We start from the raw sequence: 18,623 nt of genomic DNA on the forward strand, positions 1-18,623 counted from the left end.
ATGACGACATTAATGCATTTTGGTACTTTTACTTAGTTTAATAAGGGAGAAATTAATTTATTAGAAAATAAAAAAGACGCTTTGAAATAAAGGGTTTCAAACGCAACCTGACAATTTCCGACCATAAAATTCTTCTCACTGATAGCCCATGACGACCTTAATGCATTTTGGTACTTTTACTTAGTTTAATAAGGGAGAAATTAATTTATTAGAAAATAAAAAAGACGCTTTGAAATAAAGGGTTGAAAGNAAAATTATTCAATTCTTAACAAACTTTTCACATTAATCTTACCACATTAAACAATAAATATAAATAAGAAAAACACTTTGTTTGTTTCAGAAATTGTGTATATATTTTGATGATATCGTTGCGATTTTTACACAATTATCAACACATCAACAGTACCACAAATACTTTTTATAGTGATGTAATGGTCGGAACAATATCGTCATGATACAAAATGTGTTTTATTATTTATAATTGTTTAATTCAAGTACAAAATTAACAAATTTTTTTATTGTGATGGAACTTTTGGCTGTTTGTTTTACATTTTCAGATTTAAACATTCATCTTTGACTGTTTCACTTTGTAATTTGTTTCTTTTAATGAATAAGATTAAACCAACAATCCGCCAATTAAGACGTTCTCGTGGCTGAGTTCTGGGATAACGAGTGAGTACGTGTTTTCGATGTATTTTTACTGGTGTTTTTCCGAAAAATGGTCGAGAGTTTTTTTATAAACAATTTTATTATTTAAAACGTCAAATATTGCAAACTATACCTGGAATCAATATGAAACCTGTAAAAATCCATGGCTACTCATTATAAACCGCTTTGTTCAAGAATTACTGTAAGATATTGGTAATATATATGGCGTTTTAAACAATTAAATTGTTTATAAAAAATTCCCTGACCATTTTTCAGAATAACGATTTTCGAGTTCGGATTATACGGGCAAAATACACCGAAAACACTGCTTTTCTTACAAATATTTAAAATCAGAAAACCAGAACGTATTTTTTGTTTTGATGTAACTTTATCCATCCCTGTTTAATATCAGAAGCACTACGAAGCATTTAACACAGGAATATTTTCTCTTAATTATTAATAACAATATTTTTTTCTATTTCGTGCATATAATATCATCAGAGGACGATTTTTTAGTTGTTATTAACTTTTATTCTCTTATTTTCACATTAGGTCAGTCTTCAATATTTAACATTACATTTAATTATCATTAACAATCTTTTTATTTATTACAATGGTTCAAATCAAATTAATTGTAAGACATTTTCGTATTTTGACGAAACTTATCGGTAATTTGTCTAATTTTATTTTTTCTCTTTCAATTGTTTTAATGACTTTGTCTTTAAAAATATAATAAATAGTTTTATAGGATCTGTACGGTAAAACAACTCTGATGCTTGTTAAATTCATAAACTAATTCGTAATTTGTTTTAAGAAATGAAACGTAATTTCTGGTAAAATTAAACNACGAAACTTATCGGTAATTTGTCTAATTTTATTTTTTCTCTTTCAATTGTTTTAATGACTTTGTCTTTAAAAATATAATAAATAGTTTTATAGGATAAAATTAGTACACGTTTTTATTTATTATAATATTTTATTGCACGTTTTCCACTTCAGAGCAGCCTTTACCATAATTATTTCCTTTAAGTTGTGACAAATGTGAAACAGCAGCCGGTATCTGTTTTTAATCCTTTAAAGTTCACAATTCTTTTTATTTTAGTTCACACTTAAATTTATATAATTACATTAACACATTATCTTATCTTAGCATAACTTACCATTATATCTTTTCACCTGTCCTTCCTTTTAGGGCAAACTTAGATATTCAACTATGATGTTATTCATTTCCATTACTTGTATTTATCTCTTTTTTAAAACATTTATTTTTTTAATTAATTTCACCTTTAACTTAACTTTAATTTCTCTTTCCTTTTTTTTACTTTAGGGCCATTGTCAGCATTGCAACATTTAGTATTATTTCTTTTAATGACTTGTAATCATTATTTCATTTTTCTACATTTACAATATAGAGAATTAAATTATCTCATTATCATAGATTAACGTAGATCATTATTAACCGATTATAATATTTAAACTTTCAATGCTGTATTCTCGATGAAACATTTTCAATAATAAAGGAAAAGAAAGGAAAAGATGTTTCAACAAAACTGTTTATTCCTCGACAATTGTTTTGATCTCTATAAAAGGTCATTTTCAAAAGTACTATTGTACTATTGTATTCTTTAGAAACAATTGTCGAGGAATAAACAGTTTTGTTGAAACATCTTTCCTTTCTTTTCCTTTATTATTAACTGATTATTTTAATTTATTTAACATTATTTGTAGCTTGTAATCAACTTTCTTCAATTTTTTTTTGTATTTATCTTATTTTCTATTTTCTTACAGTGGAGCCATCATCACCATTGGGACCTGGTACATCCGAGCATGGATCTTCGCCATCCGTCCGAGGACCGTAGTGGATCGCGTGTGTCGGGTCGGGAGTGTTCTGGTGCGTCCGAATTCGAACTCGGAAGCGTCCAACCCTCGGAATCTCGGATGTTCCGAGATCCTGAGTTTTGGAAACTTCGGAATTCGAATCTCAGGACCTCCAAAACTATGAATCCCCTTTCGGGATTCATTTTTTTGGAGATCTTGAGTTTCGCATTGCGAAGTTCCCGAAACTCAGCATCTCGGGACTTCCAAATTTCGAGTGTTGGATACTTTCAAGTTCAAATTTGGATGCACCAATCGCCGGGCCTTGTCCCGGACGGTCTTCGAATAAGCAAAACATAACTTACTAAACCTGGTAGGCGTGAAAAATTCATTTTTGTCCTTTTTTTTTAAATAAATAAAAAACATTTTTAAGGTTTACGTTGTCTTTTATTGTGTTTCTCCCTCGCGCCCTCCCTTCCCTTCCCTCCCCTCCCACCCCTCCCCAGCCCTTCCCGCCCCGTAGGGGTGGGTGTACGGGGCGGGACGGACCCATTCACACCCTCACTGGACAAATGGGGGATCATTAGAGTAAGAATGTGTGTTTTCAAGAAGGAAAGAAGGAGAAAATACACATGTGTGAGAGAGAGAGGGGAGATTGTAGGGACTTTTACCCCACCGCCTCCCTTCTCACTCTCACATGCATACTCTCTCTCTCTCTCCCTCTTACACACATTCTCACCCCAACCATCTCCCATTTATCCCCATTCACGCTTGCAATCACACTATTCACCATCACATTCACCCCCTCACAGAACAAATAAGGGATCATCAAGATGAGAATATGAAGGCACATTCTCACCCTGACCATCTCTTACTTGCTCTCAGTCACCCTCACATATTCTCGCACTGATTCATTCCTATATACTGCCACACTCTTCATTTATTCCCTTTTACTTATTCTCATTCACCATCAGTCGTTCTACTTTCCATCACTCTCTCTCCATAATAAATTCCCAATCCCTAACGATTTATTATTACAATGGTATTTATAGCATCTTATAAATCTAGGTATCATAAATTACACCTATAAACATGAATAAATATATGGTAAGTACATGTCAAATTAATATTACCTTAACATAAATTAAAACATTCACCAATACAGTTTAAACTGAGAAGCTATTTGTTAAATATTTCATTACAACACATTAATTTATAAAAGTGGATTTTTCGATGTATTTTTACTGGTGTTTTTCCGAAAAATGGTCGAGAGTTTTTTTATAAACAATTTTATTATTTAAAACGTCAAATATTGCAAACTATACCTGGAATCAATATGAAACCTGTAAAAATCCATGGCTACTCATTATAAACCGCTTTGTTCAAGNAAACATTCACCAATACAGTTTAAACTGAGAAGCTATTTGTTAAATATTTCATTACAACACATTAATTTATAAAAGTGGATTTAGTGACTGTGTTGTTAAATATTCTAAATAAGTAACAATAATAAATTTAAAAGAAAATTCACGAACAACTAAAATAAAATTAGAACAAGAGATAAGCAGATAAATAAATTGGAGAAGTAACTGCAAAAGATGAGATAATGAGTTAAACACTTCAGAATTACTAAACAAATGAAATATTAAGTGAACATGAATTTATAAGTGTCATAAGTTATGAGAAAAATTAAATTAGGATTAATTTATAAAACTGAAACTTTGTTCAATAAATCCACTTTTAGTTACACATTATTGAAAGAATAATTAATTCATCACTTAGAGTCTTCGATATGGGATGGAAAGAAAACTGCCGTGGCTTAAGGATGTCCTCAGTCGTTACAGAACCTGAAACAACGGAAATACATTTCTAATAAATACCTCTCCAAAGCTGATAGTTATTATTAATTAAAAAAGCTTACCGTTCGACTTTCATAGATGCTAAATTTCCAACTGCTTCACCAGTACAAGTCTCGATCATATTTTTAGGAATTTCTGAAACAAAGAAACAACTGTAAAGCACACTACTGTAGAACAAAGGAAAAACAAAAAGTTACAACTATAGATTTTTGTAAAACGCTTTAATACACTCTCTCCCCTTCCCACCCCGTACGTCCACCACTACATTCGCACACCCTCATTCACACTCTCATTAATAACAATTTTAGTAAATCTTTAATAACAAAGGATTAGAAAAGATGGGCAATTTTCTACCTTCTTTGTTAGATATGTTGGAAAATTTCCATCGGCTTTCACATCGGTTTCGGTCACAATTGTTATTTATTAACAAGTATATATACACTTAATGCATTTCTAACAATTAAATTTTGTTTATTGTTACAACTATACTGTACAATAAATAAATTTAATGTATAATCACTCACGAAGGACAGAACACCGTTAAAGGACAACGATGTCGACCGAATACAGCTGTGGATTGAATAAAAAGTAAGATAGGAACAATCTTTTTTACCAACCTCAATAACTGTTAAAATTATTATTCCACTATTATAACAGTTGCCACTGATATTAATATAGGAACTGACTTAATTTCTGAATCCAATAAACTTCAGAGATAATTTGTTATTTATAATATAGTACTTTTAGGTAATTTTTGGCAGGAATTATTTAAATGCGCCTATTAAAAAGCTGTTTTTGTAACTTTATAGACGTCTATTTTAAAACAGAATACAAAGGAATTAAGTATTTCAGGGCTTTGTTTAAAAATCTATTCGCACACTTATTTATGTACAAATTGCATATATTTTTTTTTTAATTTAAAAGAAAAAGAAATAATTTGAAAATTTGAAAAACCACACCTGACATAAACGTACTTGCCTTAGAAAAAGACGAGGATTTTCTTTGAAAAGTAGTTGACTAAATAAAGAGATAGAAGAACGTAACTGTAAGCGGGTTGCTTACGTAAAACTGAGTTACCTACTTCTAAGTTGTCGTTTGTAAACAGGGAAATTTCATTAAAGAGACGTTTGCCTTTATAGGATGCCGTTACTCCCTTATCAATCCAAAATCGCCCCATTCGAACCGGAACAATTGTAAAGCGGTGAAAGAATTCCTGTCGAAACTTATGCAAACAGTACAAGTATTTATCAGACGAGCGCGAGCGCAAGGAGCGCCATCGGCAGGTCAAATTGGATTCTCCTCGAGAAGTACAAATTAACTTACATAAAACTCCAATGAATTCCCAGATAAACCCGACGTTTTCCACAATAGAATTGTCCGCTTTCACTACTATCCGATCCAATTTTGGATCTTCAAACAGTTTCCAACTATAATCGTTGCATACGATTATCTTATCCTCTCTTCATGTTTATGAAGAGAATCGGTACATCTCTACTTAATAACGTATTGTAGTTACTAAAATTGCAATGCAAAAAAAATGCTTGTTATATTTCCACCTGTTACAAATGCTAGCGGTCGGGCAATCCCTTTAGAGTCTACCGCTAAGTTATAGCCTGAACCTCTAAATTGTGCGGTACAATATACATTGATAAATAAAACACAATTAAGTACAATTTTACAATAGTATCAGTCTAATGGATTCTGGAGATACAAAAAGTATTTTTAATGTGAAAAAGTTTATTGAAAACAAATTGAACGTATCGTTTGACAGATCTGTTGTACATCTCCGTTCCGAGAATTTACTTATCCCATTTTATAAAGAAACATTGACTGATATTCTACGTAAATATTAATTCCTGCTATTCAATTTTGTTGTTCTTAAAAAGTTTCCCAGTGTTATATTTCCTTTTCTTCTTACTTTCTTTTGCGAAATATGTGGGTCGCTGTATAAATATAGAGACTACATTAAATTCGTTAAAACCTAAAATCAATTTTGAAACTAGATAAACAATTCAGTAAAAAAAGTAGTTAAATGCTGCTTTTAAATCGTATCTATGTGCACGTGTATATATATAAATGGTATTTTTAATGACTCGGAAACAATACGATCAGGTTGTATTCGACACACAGAATTACAAGGATTTTAGGCATTAACCAGTAACTTACTGTAATGTGTCCTTTGATGATAGTCACATAGAAATCTGGCAAAATCAAATTAATTAATGAGCCGTTGATGATAAATGGTGGGTCAATAATTGTTTGAGAAACAATAACAATGGATTTAGCACAAAAGTTGTTAATTTGTGTTCCAGAAATTCGTCAATTTTTATGTCAATCAAACTGGTACACCTACATCACAAAATCATAAAACGATTCGCTTGAGAATTTAGTAGGTACCCTAATTAAATTAATATTTGATGCTGCATTCCTCATAAAAAATTATTGAGGGTTCTGGGTAAGGGCTAAGAAAGTACACACCCACACCAAAATTCTTTGCTTCCAAAAGTAGGTACCTATGTCATAATTTCATGCTTTTAAGTGTTTAAAATAAAACAGTAAGTTTGAAAAGTATTATTAGTATAGTAAGACTGCAAACAAAATTATCAATAATGCCATTATAATTTTCGTCTAATTCTTGTACTAAAATGTAATAAAGTGAAACAAGAATATTCTACACAAGAACTTATTACTTTTTCACGTGTATTATGTGGTCTATAAACCGAAAAACAATTTGGTAACAACCAGAAAATTACAGAAATCTTACAATACTTCCAGTATTTTTCAAACATTAAGCATTTTTCGGTATAAGTGTGTCAGCTGGATGCTGGAGGGAAGAAGCACTGCATTATTAGCCTTCACTCAGAACCACCACTAATTTTCATTAGCACCAAATTCTCATATGAATCGTTTTGTAATTTGGTATGTAAGTATATGCTAGCTTGGCAGACATTCAGTTTTTCAAAATCTATACCAAACCAATGGAACTAGATGATTTGTAATCGTGACCTGCGAGTAAATCCTAAACTTGATCGATATGACGTCTCTGACAGAATAATGGTGACGATTTTTCGAAAAATAAAGCGACCATAAAAGCGGGGATGGGATTCAGTTGAAAGCTGAAGATGGATAGCAAAAGTTGGAGGTGCGAATGGATCGGAATTATATACATATATCGCTAAAGAATAGCAGTGATTAGACAGCAATCCATCACTTAGACAATCAATCAATGACAAACGAGTTGTAAAAAGTTACGAGTCGAAGATGAAGTTCTCCTAATGCGTCTTCAAATGGAACGGGGAACGGGACACATTAAACTAAACGAGCGGCTTTTTACACGTCCGTGTAAAGAATGCGAAGTAAAAATGAGATAAATAAATGGTTTCCGAACATAGTTGCTCGATCATTTTTAAACTTAGTTGCTTAATACGATTACTCATAAAACGATCATTAGGATGCTTTTAAGAGTAAAAAGTTAAAAGTTAATAAAATGCCTAAAGTTAGACATGACGTACAAGTAAGGCAAAATGATTGCCGAATGTATTGTAGAAATCATGAGTTGTATTATTAGCTGAATAGCCTTAGGTACATCTGAATATTTTTGAATAAGAAAAGCTTCATCAGATATTTTCAAACAAGAAACAAATATTAATTCTTTCTGCGCCAGAAAAAAATAATTTCAAAGCCGTATAATATAGCTACCTAATTTATTATATTCCAGCTTTTACTGCCTTAATATTTAAAGCGCTTAATTATGTACCTACAAAGAAGAATTTTTTTTCATTTAGTTGAGGATGAATAATTTAAACGGTAACGAAGCTTTCCAATCATGAACGAAATTCCAACATCGTTAATAATATTACTTTTTCTTCAGCTTGAAGAAAATTGCCAATTGCCAGAAAAAAAGACAAATATCATTAACTCAAAAGAAAACGTAAGTATACCAACCTCACTATTTTTTAAAAAAGTTTATTTTATAAACGGTATCTCCTGTACTTTGTAGCATAATAAAATTTATTACTTAGCAAAAATGTCAGTTTTATTATCCGACTTAAAACTTGTAAAACCGACTTGGATGATTCCCTGTCTACATAATACTTTTGTTCACAATTTATTGGACGAAAGGTAATATTCTAGAATGCAAGATCCGTATATAACCGTGCAATCGATCTCTTATGTGGCTCATTTCATCCACTTCCTCGTTCTCTTTCTAGGTCATAGAGTTTCCAAAGTAAAATTTAACTTCAAAGACGAACAGTACTTTAAATTTTAAACAGTAATGGCAGAAAACGTTTTCTCTGTCATACCATACATGCCAGATCTCTAGTAGATCGCGATTTGTAAATTCCGGAAATATAATCCAGCATTTCTTTATTGTTTGTTATCTGGTAGAATAGTAGTTGTATTTTCGGGAAAATAAGCTTTATCCTGTTTGCGAAATAATGGCAACTGCGCTCTTTTTAATGGTACCAATTTACATTATTATTCATCAATATACGGTATTCGAATCTACAAGGCTAAAAAATGAAATTGGAGCTATACAAATGAAGGATGATTCCTACGACAACATAATGTATGCTTGGTTTACGAAAGGTTATATTTACAGTATTTGTTTTTTTTATCACACAAGAGACCAATCTTCATAGCCATTAGATTATGTTAAGAAAAAAGTGAAATTATGACATTTCTACCCAAAAAAAATTTAAATTATTCCCTACATAAACGTCATATAGGTACCTTGTCGTTAGTAAAACAATTAAACCTTCAGGAATTAGCTATCCTTAGTACGCACTGCTTATTTTGAGATTCTTCCCTAAAGCAATCTCGGGTTGTAAGAAATTTCATCTAAACTTTGTACGGCTTTTTTGTCCCGCGCACGGAGTTTTATTATTATTACTGTTGACTAAAGTAATAAATGCCTGCAGGATATTCTTACATCTTATGATGATAAAAGTATACTTCTTCTTTTTCTTTTAACGAACATGTTATTTTTAACAACAATAATATTATATATATATATATATACATAAGAAAGTCAAATTGTGAAGCACAAAAAAGTAAATTGTTTCCAAATTGAAAAAGAAAGTAAAGAAGTCATAATAATCTGTTTTACTGTGGAAAAGTACTCTGTTCGGCTTTATAGGTAGAAAAAGATGTCTACTTGCGAATGAAGCATTATATGGACTTGGCTGTTTATAAAGTAATTTAGTTAGTCGTAAAGAACGATAAAGAGGGCGAGTAGTCTAAAACGTAGAAGAAGTTAAGTTTGTCGAAGCGTTAAATTACATTCTAAACTTATTCCTTTACAATATCTACACGGCAGGACCAACCCACCTTGTTAGATCCTGAGGCAATTGTTTTACGCTGCCGCGACCTTCCTTTTATTTTACCCTTTGTTAAGTCTAATTCGGAACTTTTGCAGTAATTTACGTAACGATTCGTTTAATTGTTAAATTTTCTATAATAGCTGACCTTAAAGTCTAAACTGTTTCCAAGTTATTTACATTTTAAATTTTTCTTAGGAATTTATCGATGCGCTAAGAAAATGTTTTTAAAATTATCAAATCAATTAAGTGCATCGTCTTCGTGATACATGTATCTACCAATACACTGTTACTGTTTCCTACAGTCAGATACAAACACTATGCTGATGAAAGTTTGATGTGCTTAACGAGCTCAAAATGCCATTAGCTTTTTATTCAGAAATTCTTAGGGTTCATACAACGTCGTCATTTCAACAGCTCGCATGCGGAAAATTTTTGTATACTGCAGAAATGCTTACGGTAAACTTGATATAGAATACTTAATTTCCACTAAAACTTTGATTTACTCTTAATCAAAAAAAGTCAGAATTTTTTCTATTTCTATAAATTGAAAGCATACTAGGTATGCATTATTACTATACTTTTCTTTTGTTCATTTTATATGTTATTTTGACAGTAATTTAATTTTCTAATAGATACAACTCCCTTCTCATAATATCTACAACTTTGTTATTTGCTAAAACAAATTTTACATTCCAACCTTACTGGTCGAGCTAGCTGAGTCGTTTTTTGTGGGGAATGTTTCTTTAGATGTTGTAATATGCCGTCATTTAAAAGGGCGCCGTCTAATAAATCGGCAAACCGAAGGAGCTATTGCTTAAATTTTAATATTCCGTTCCCATATTTCATTTCCGAGACTACAGAGAGGTGTAGTCCACGTCCGCATCCCGCTCTCACTTCTCCCATAGGATTTTCACCAACCCAAATACCCTCTCGGGCAAAAGCTCCGTTTTGCTACGTGAGCTTTATCGCACCTGACCACACACAAACTCGGGTCTCTCTCGCTGATCGTGAGACGCCGACAACGACAAGCAACACAATAACGACGAGCGTGATTTAAAAATATAATGAAACAACCATTAGCATACGATGTACATGTTTATGTATTATTTAGCCCGACAAAAAGCTTTTGAATATAAACCGGCAGAATTTTCGCTTTATGTGCAAAATTATTAAGTAATTCAATTTACCTTCGTAGGTACGTAAAATACAGCAGATAAAGACACCGAGCACCAAAATTAAATTCGTACCTAACCACAATGTTATTATAATATCTTTTAGATACGTAAATAAAGAATATACGCTCAAATATTTATCATAAAATTTTGTCTCGCTCTCATATTACTTTATTATTTATATGAAAGAATGATTGAAGGCATTTTTGTACCTTCATATTTTTCAAAAGATAAATAAAAGACTAGAATATCCCTATGTTCGGTTCCCAATTCATCGCTAGTATATATTGAAATGTATACGAAATTCCGAAGTGGCAATGAAATTGCNTATTATAATATCTTTTAGATACGTAAATAAAGAATATACGCTCAAATATTTATCATAAAATTTTGTCTCGCTCTCATATTACTTTATTATTTATACGAAAAGATGGTTGAAGGCATTTGTACGAATTTTCCTACACTTCATCGCATTTTTCAAAGGATGATTTAATGTAATAGAATATTCCTATGTTCAGTTCTCAATTCGTCACTCGTCGAAAATATTGGCAAATCGTTTTCTTGAAACAACTCTTCATAAAAATGTACCGTAAATTATATTTGTTTTGACTATTTCTTTTTACGTAATTGTAAACTGGTACACAGAGCTATTACAAACACAATTAGGACAGAAAAATGCAAAATCTTTCTAAATTAATTGCCTGAGAAGAGACTTGCTGCTTTTTAGTCTGTAAACAATTGTTAGTAGATTTTTGGTTCGATTTGATTGATGATTAATTTTGAGATAGAATATTGACGAGCTAAATGTTTCTAAATTACAACGGTAATTAATTCTGACGTGAACTTATCAATTTATATAACACAAACGCCTGATAAAGTCCATCAGTTCGTAAATGAAAAGTGACTTCTAATTTACTGTATCGGCAACAGACAACTATCGTCACACATATTTCGTCGTATTCAAATAAAGACGCACACGTACAACTTTGATCGTAATACGAATTTCTCATGTTTTATGGATGGACTTACGAAGCTGCTGTACGGTTTAGTGAGACGTGCGATTTGCTTTTGAAATTCACCGAAGCAAATAAATTTTGAATTTCGAAAGCGAATCACGAATTTCTTCTCGTCACCCATTACCAATGCTACACATCAAACACCTTCAATCTAAATGTAACGAAATCTGAACTACTTCCTTACTTTATGTAGAACTCACACACAAATTTTGTAGGAAAATTAGAACATTTTGTTGTTGGTGGAATTTTAACACACTAATACTCTATGGAACTCAATAAAAATATACGAGATAGATTGGTAGGACATCTTCTTAGGCATGAAGGTCTAGTCAGAGACATATTAAAAGCAGAAACAGGAGTTTAGAGAGTAGGAGTAGCGATAGACCTACATTAGATTACTGTTTGCAAATAGTTAAGGATGTTCTAGTTTTAAGGAAATGCGAAGATTAGCTCATTAAATATTTCTAATAATACCGCAATTTGTGTATATTTGTTTACATAAAATTTTTAATGAGTTACTTCATTCTACTTTACAATTGTATTTTGCTAGAATGCTAATAAGTCTTACTATTGGTCTTTGTCTTGCTCATTTAGTCTTGGTCTCGATCGCACAGTTAATTGTAAGTCTTAGTTTGTGAATCTCAATCGTTTTATGAATGTATATTATGATTATAATGAAAATTAGTTGATTAATGTCTACCGATTTGATTCTAACTAATTTTAATTGAGAGATAAATATTTGGTGTTTGTTTATTGGTTAGATCATTATCCTTCTGTTTTATTTTTGACGCTTGAGAGTTCCCGATTTTTTGCTGTAGTATCGGTGTTATTTATTTATACCAAAGAACATGCATTTTTAAACGCTTTAAGTGCCCAATCAGGAATTCATACATGTTATATAATATATTACACCCTTGTATCTACTGCGTATGACATTGACTGATTCGAAATCAATATAAAATGCTATTCAATAAATCATTTAAGTACATGCAAGCCAAAATATTTTAGATATAAAATGAATCCAAGAACGATGAGCCAATAGTGGGCTAATATATCAGAAGGTTAATAACAAGGTTTACAAGTGTTTACTACTACCCATTGGTATACTTATCTATTTTACTAGGACTTCCTGTTCTACTAAAACCTGGCAAAAGCTATGAAAATACTCATTGCAGTTAATTATCAATTATTACTGGTTTGAACTGTAGATACTGTAGATATTTAAATTTGTAGGTATATCCTTTGTATGTATGTTTTACATGCGCATGTCTATTATACTGGTATAGTTGCTAAACGACGCCGGGCGTCCCGACGCGGTAGACGGAAAACTGTTGTCAGTGTGCTTCCCTCTTTTCCGTAGCTTGCATCGCGATTTTCCCCGATCCGAATTCAACCACGTGTTTTAAAGACAATATTATCGAAAATCTAATTAGTTAAATCGAACGTAATGTAATCAAATGTGTTTTATGTAAACACTACCTTCTGTCTCCTTCTTTTTTGTTGTTATTGCTATTGTAGTTTCATCGTAGTGCAATTTGTTTACATGTATAGTTAATGGAGTGTTACCTACTTGCTAAGTCATAAACAAAAATATACGACTATGCGACCCTGTAAGTAGCCTGAACCAAACTATTGTACTATGGGAAGGACACAGTTTGTTTCACTATTATTCTTTTACTACAATAATTATAGTAATAGTTACATATTCATTTTCAAAAGGTCAATAGGTCAAGACAAAATCGGCTGTAGTGTTCTGAAACAATAATATATATTTTGTAAACTGCGTTATTATTATTAGATATAACTACAAGAACAAAGGCTTTCACGGCCGGAATCCATTAGATATAACTACTTATTTGGTTTAAACTAACGATGATTTTATTTTGAATTAATATAGTTTTTGTACCTATTAATCCAATTGCTTTCTACGAATGAACATAAATGGGAAGTTTGCGGAAGTTTACAATAACCGCCTTTCGAGCAACAGTTTGCGTCAATATAATATGTAGCAAAATACTTCACGGTAGTAATTGAAACTGAAGACTTAAAACTCTTTGAAAATAGTGTTACTAATACCAGAACATTTGTCAGAGAATTTTCTAACGTATTTCGGAAACCAAAGCAAGTGTTTTAAATGTTTATTTATCTTTGTGAAATTTGCAGTTTTACTTGTTAGACGAGTAGCTATTTAAATAAAATAAACCTTTTTAACACTTGAGCGAATTAAGTTAATCCTTAGCTTACGAGTCGGTCATACAAACTCTAGAAACTTAGCATGTGTGTATAAAGTACGAAGGCGTGTATACCGTTGGTGGAGACCTGTAGACCGTACCAGGAGGATTACACAAATTCGAACGAGAAGGATTTGGGTAGGATAACTTTCGTTATGGAATAAGGGAAGAAAATCACTAAAGCACTTATAATCGTATTACCTACAGTCGTATATTTCTTTCGGCTAATATAACTTTTTCTTCATCCGTTTTTCGGCCTCTGCCCTTCTTTTTTATACTTTCATATAAGAATTTTGTTTGCTGATTGTTACTCCTCTACATGACAAAAATATAAAAAGTGTCGGAAACGAAAAAGGTGCCAAGAAGTAATAAAAATGGACTGTTAAGATCCATCGACCTGAAAGAAGTTCCAAAGTAGGTATTCCTATCCCAACAGCAAAATTTGTTAAAGCCGCGATATGAATCTTATCGGGAACATCTGACTCCAAATGGAGTCCCGAATGGACAATTTTGATTGAACCCGGACCTGAAGTGTAAAGCTTTAGAGAATTTGGACTCGGTTAGTCAGTCAGTCAGTCACACTTAATCCGGATGAATTGCTCTGCATAATTACATGAAAGTAAGTTTAAAAAATGCACAATTTCTACTCGGACGTTGTTTATTCTACTTATAAAGTGAAAGGACTTTTACGTAAATAATAGGGTAGTACGGTTAGGTTCGGCTCAAGGGTCCCTATTGGATGTAAATGCTTTACGGCAAATATTTGACAATTACGTCGACAAACCCTAGATAATGTATTGCTTAATTAGTCCTGTTCTTAGCGGCAAACCGCACTCCATTCAGAGTAGGTAATTGAATGCCTACACAGATGAAGTCCTACACCCATGTACGATAATAATATTTCAGACCGAATCGCACGTACATTATGAAGTTAAATTGCACTCGAAGTTAATGTAGTCTCATTGTTATGCATAGAACAGTGTGTAAACGAGAAAATGCCGTGGTTATAACCAGAAAGTGATTTAAGGCATTCCTATATTTGGCTATGAACATTAGCAATTATGTGCAAGCTCTATCTCATTTTCAGTAAAATTAATCAATGTTGGTAAAATGAGTATCTGAAAGTTTTAACTCAACTAACAAAAGTAAGTAAAGAAGAAGAAGTATTGTGGGCGTATAGAAGCAACCAGTGAGCATAAGTGGGTACAGATACTTCTTGGTTGTCTACTGTATTTTATTCTATTAACTGTGTGTGTCTCCCTCGTGACCAGAAGTAATAAAAATCCAAATCCCTCGCGTAATTATGCTGAAGTTACTCTCGAAGATATTTCAAATAGGGCAAATTCCGTTGGTTTACAACAGCCGAATCGATTCCAGTGTGTGATATTGTCTTCATAATTGGTGAGGGTGCGGAAGTGTATGTTACGTGTGCAATAGTCAACCCCACCGAATGATTAAATTTGACGATGAGAAAGCGCGCAAACTAAATATAATTGTCGAACGTTAACATTTAATGACCGCATATAAAACGGCAGTTTCGCCTGTATTATACACCGATCACACAAGACAAAACAAATTCATTCTAGCCCTACGTGAATTTTCCGCCCCCGATTAATGTAGAGATCAAGTCATTAAGAGAACCTTGCGGTAAACTAATAATGTGATTTTCACGGTAACTACTTTTCCGGAACGGAATGTTGCCGACGCCACACCTTATACGACCGACCCCTCGCTTACCCTCTCGCAACACAGTTTTGCTTTTTACTGCTGCGACCGTGCCGGGTACGTGTATATAAGTTCATATCACCCCCTTCATGGTCAAGGTTAGTGGTGTAAAGACGCTTGCACAAAAGAAAGCTCAATAAAGCTTTGAAATTAATGATCCATCACTGCCTCTTAAAAAATAAATCAGTCGATTTTCATTAATTTTAAGTAAAAAAAGCATGGCTTAATATTTCACTTAAGTCAATTTTTCGCCATTTTACTCATACATACATGATTGTCCCCAATGAGGTGAATATTGTCTGATAAATTAGGAAAATAACAGAGAATTTTAGAGCAAAAGTTATGCTTATAACTGCAAATGTAATTAGATATCCATGAGAATCCCCACAGTACTATATACATGGTGCACTAATTTTATAAACACAATCTTTATGGAAAAAAAAATTAAGTGTCTGATTGCAGCAATCGCAGCTCAATATCAAAAAATTTGGATTATTTGTACTGCAACTTTTCAAAACGTCCTACTTTATATGCCTAAAAATTAAAATCAGGAAAAGAAGTCAAAAATTAACTGGAAACCAAGGAAATGTAGAGTTCTTAGAAATTTGATCCGAAATAAGTCGTTTTCCGCGTCCCTAACAATCTACCCTAAATTATTCTAACGCCTAAAATTAAAACCATACATTTATTAATTCTGTATACAGAGAACAAGGTAATTTTATATGTAATATTCCGATTTTACAACAGTGTGGAGTAAATGCTCGACATTAATATATCATTTTAATTAATTGTTAAGTTAAATTAAAGTCTGCACTTGACTACTTTATCCCGAACTTTATTTCGCTTCAGTATATGAAAGAAACAAAGTTAAATTAACTCTTAAAGTAGTTCTATGAGTGGAAAGTTTGAAGCAATGTTATGCTCTACTTAATATTCATAGATACATGGTTGATATTATGAAGCACATTTACCTTAATCAATTTGTTAGTAAGTTCATTAAGTACATGTAGTAACAGATTATTGAACACATGTTTGCGTTGGTCAAGTTTAATTTGCCAATTTGATTACAAAGGAATGCGTGAGAGGGTGAACGTGGTATTAGATCTACTAATAAAGTTCGATCCACTCTATATTAATTACTAGCAGCTACATCCATAATTTTACCAAGTACTATACATTTGTCTCATTTATCTATCTGGGAAATTTGATAATTTTCTACATAACCAGGCAATTATTTGACAACTGATTATACACGAAAAGAAATCCTTACCTTACAGGAAAAAGAATTTGGAAAATTTTCGATGCATTTAAGAAATTTTACTTTTAAACCTATTGACCTTTGACTCATACGTATTCTTAATTGCTTTGGCTTTGCATTTTTTGAGAAAATTTACGTAAGTAGATATAAAATCAGAAAAAAAATATAGGGGAAATCCGTTCAGTCCTATATTTTGTTTATTCAGATTTTCTAAACGAACTCCTGAACTTTCATTAAATATGGTGTGTAACGTAAAAATTAAAGACAATAGAACTATTTTAATATGAGTGTCTCCAGTGTGACAAAATTAAATTTTATCATATTTTAAAAAGTCAATGACAATAATAAGTGTGTTTAATAAAATGGCTATACTCCATTCATGTTGTTGTTGGAGGTCCGTAAGGAAGGGGAGTTTCGCAAGTGGAATTTATACTTTGGTAAGCTTTAAATTTTCTATTATTGTTAGTAGTAATAAGTTGTACTCACTGGTACAAAATAAACCAAGTAAAATTTACGTCAGTGTAGCAGTTGAACTTTCTTTACCACATTACCGAATAGCTGATCTTTTACGTCAACCTTGTTTCTGAGAAACATAACTCTTCCTTTTAACAAAATATGCTTACAGTTGAAAAGCTACTTAGTGGTTCATTTAGCTTTGCTATAAATCGATATCTAATATAATAAGGAGCTGTGGAACTTGATTAACCTTACAAAGGCGCCTCGGTGGAGGACTTGTTTGAAGAGAACACATGATCCTTTGTCCTTTTGGCAAAGGCATTAGAATAGACCGTCACAGAACTACTTTCTATACAGGCACATAAAATAACATGCAACCGGATGGATACGCAAACCATTAGAAGGCATTCCTGTAGGTTCAATGAGAAATTTCATTAACGTAATAAGTGCCAACGTCTAGGGTCTCATTACTGTCGAGAAATGCAATTAAACAGCACTTTCGTGGCATACATTTTACGATTCTACACAATAGCAACGAGGACCTCTAAAACAGTGCAACTGTGGATTTACCTTATTCTACTGCTTATATTGTTAATTAATTTTAATTCCTCTTTCTTTTGATTAAAATACTATCATAAGGTAACTCTCATTTGAGGAAAATTTAATTTTCTGTGTTTTGTAATACAGTTCATGTGATCAATACTGATACCACAACAGTTTTCGCAGTTGATTTTACTCATCGTCATCATAAGGTCGTCAGTCCTAAAACTGGTTGGACACGTACCTCCACTGTTTCCTATCCTGAGCTAAACTTCGCTTTTCCCTAAAACCATAACAGCCCACATTCTTAACTATTTGCGAACAGTAATCTAATCTAGGTCTACCTCTACCCCTCTTAACTCTTGTTTCTGCCTCTACTATGTCTCTGACTAGACCTTCATGCCTGAGAAGGTGTCCTACAAACCTATCTCGCCTATTTTGTATTGACTTCCATAGAGTCCTCTGTTCTCCTATTCTTTCCAATACCTCTTCATTTCTAACCTTTTCTACCCACGTTATCCTCATCATCCGCCTATAACACCACATTTCGAACGCTTCTAACCTTTTCTTTTCCGCCGC

At 32.4% G+C, this 18,623-nt stretch overlaps 1 protein-coding gene and 2 long non-coding RNA genes across 7 annotated transcripts in view; 2 read left to right on the top strand and 1 right to left on the bottom strand.

Moving 5' to 3' along the window:
- The first annotated feature begins 293 nt into the window (after positions 1–293).
- LOC108741073 lies at positions 294–2,901 on the top strand. The gene is made up of 2 exons (XR_001938456.1): positions 294–672; positions 2,437–2,901. It is a non-coding gene; the product is annotated as an uncharacterized LOC108741073 (long non-coding RNA).
- A 960-nt stretch (positions 2,902–3,861) lies between these two features.
- Positions 3,862–18,623, bottom strand: part of LOC108741060 — a 62,775-nt gene continuing 48,013 nt past the window's right edge. For both annotated transcript variants that reach the window (XR_001938453.2, XR_001938452.1), the window contains exons 4-5: positions 4,385–4,457; positions 3,862–4,310 (exon numbers count right to left, since the gene is read on the bottom strand). This is a non-coding gene — a long non-coding RNA (uncharacterized LOC108741060). The remainder of the gene's footprint in view (positions 4,311–4,384; positions 4,458–18,623) is intronic.
- Positions 13,165–18,623, top strand: part of LOC108741058 — a 48,809-nt gene continuing 43,350 nt past the window's right edge. Inside the window, exons 1-2 of one of the 4 annotated variants that reach the window (XM_018475670.1) lie at positions 13,165–13,444; positions 17,254–17,485. In XM_018475670.1, the coding sequence (XP_018331172.1) occupies positions 17,384–17,485 (102 nt within the window). In that variant the 5' untranslated portion in view covers positions 13,165–13,444; positions 17,254–17,383. Of the gene's footprint in view, positions 13,445–14,996; positions 16,503–17,253; positions 17,486–18,623 lie in introns of those variants that run through there. The other 3 variants (XM_018475674.1, XM_018475671.1, XM_018475672.1) reach the window with 3 other exon arrangements.

The sequence above is a fragment of the Agrilus planipennis genome, unplaced genomic scaffold (genome assembly GCF_000699045.2).
Source record: "Agrilus planipennis isolate EAB-ADULT unplaced genomic scaffold, Apla_2.0 scaffold156, whole genome shotgun sequence".
NCBI classification, from domain to species: domain Eukaryota; kingdom Metazoa; phylum Arthropoda; class Insecta; order Coleoptera; family Buprestidae; genus Agrilus; species Agrilus planipennis.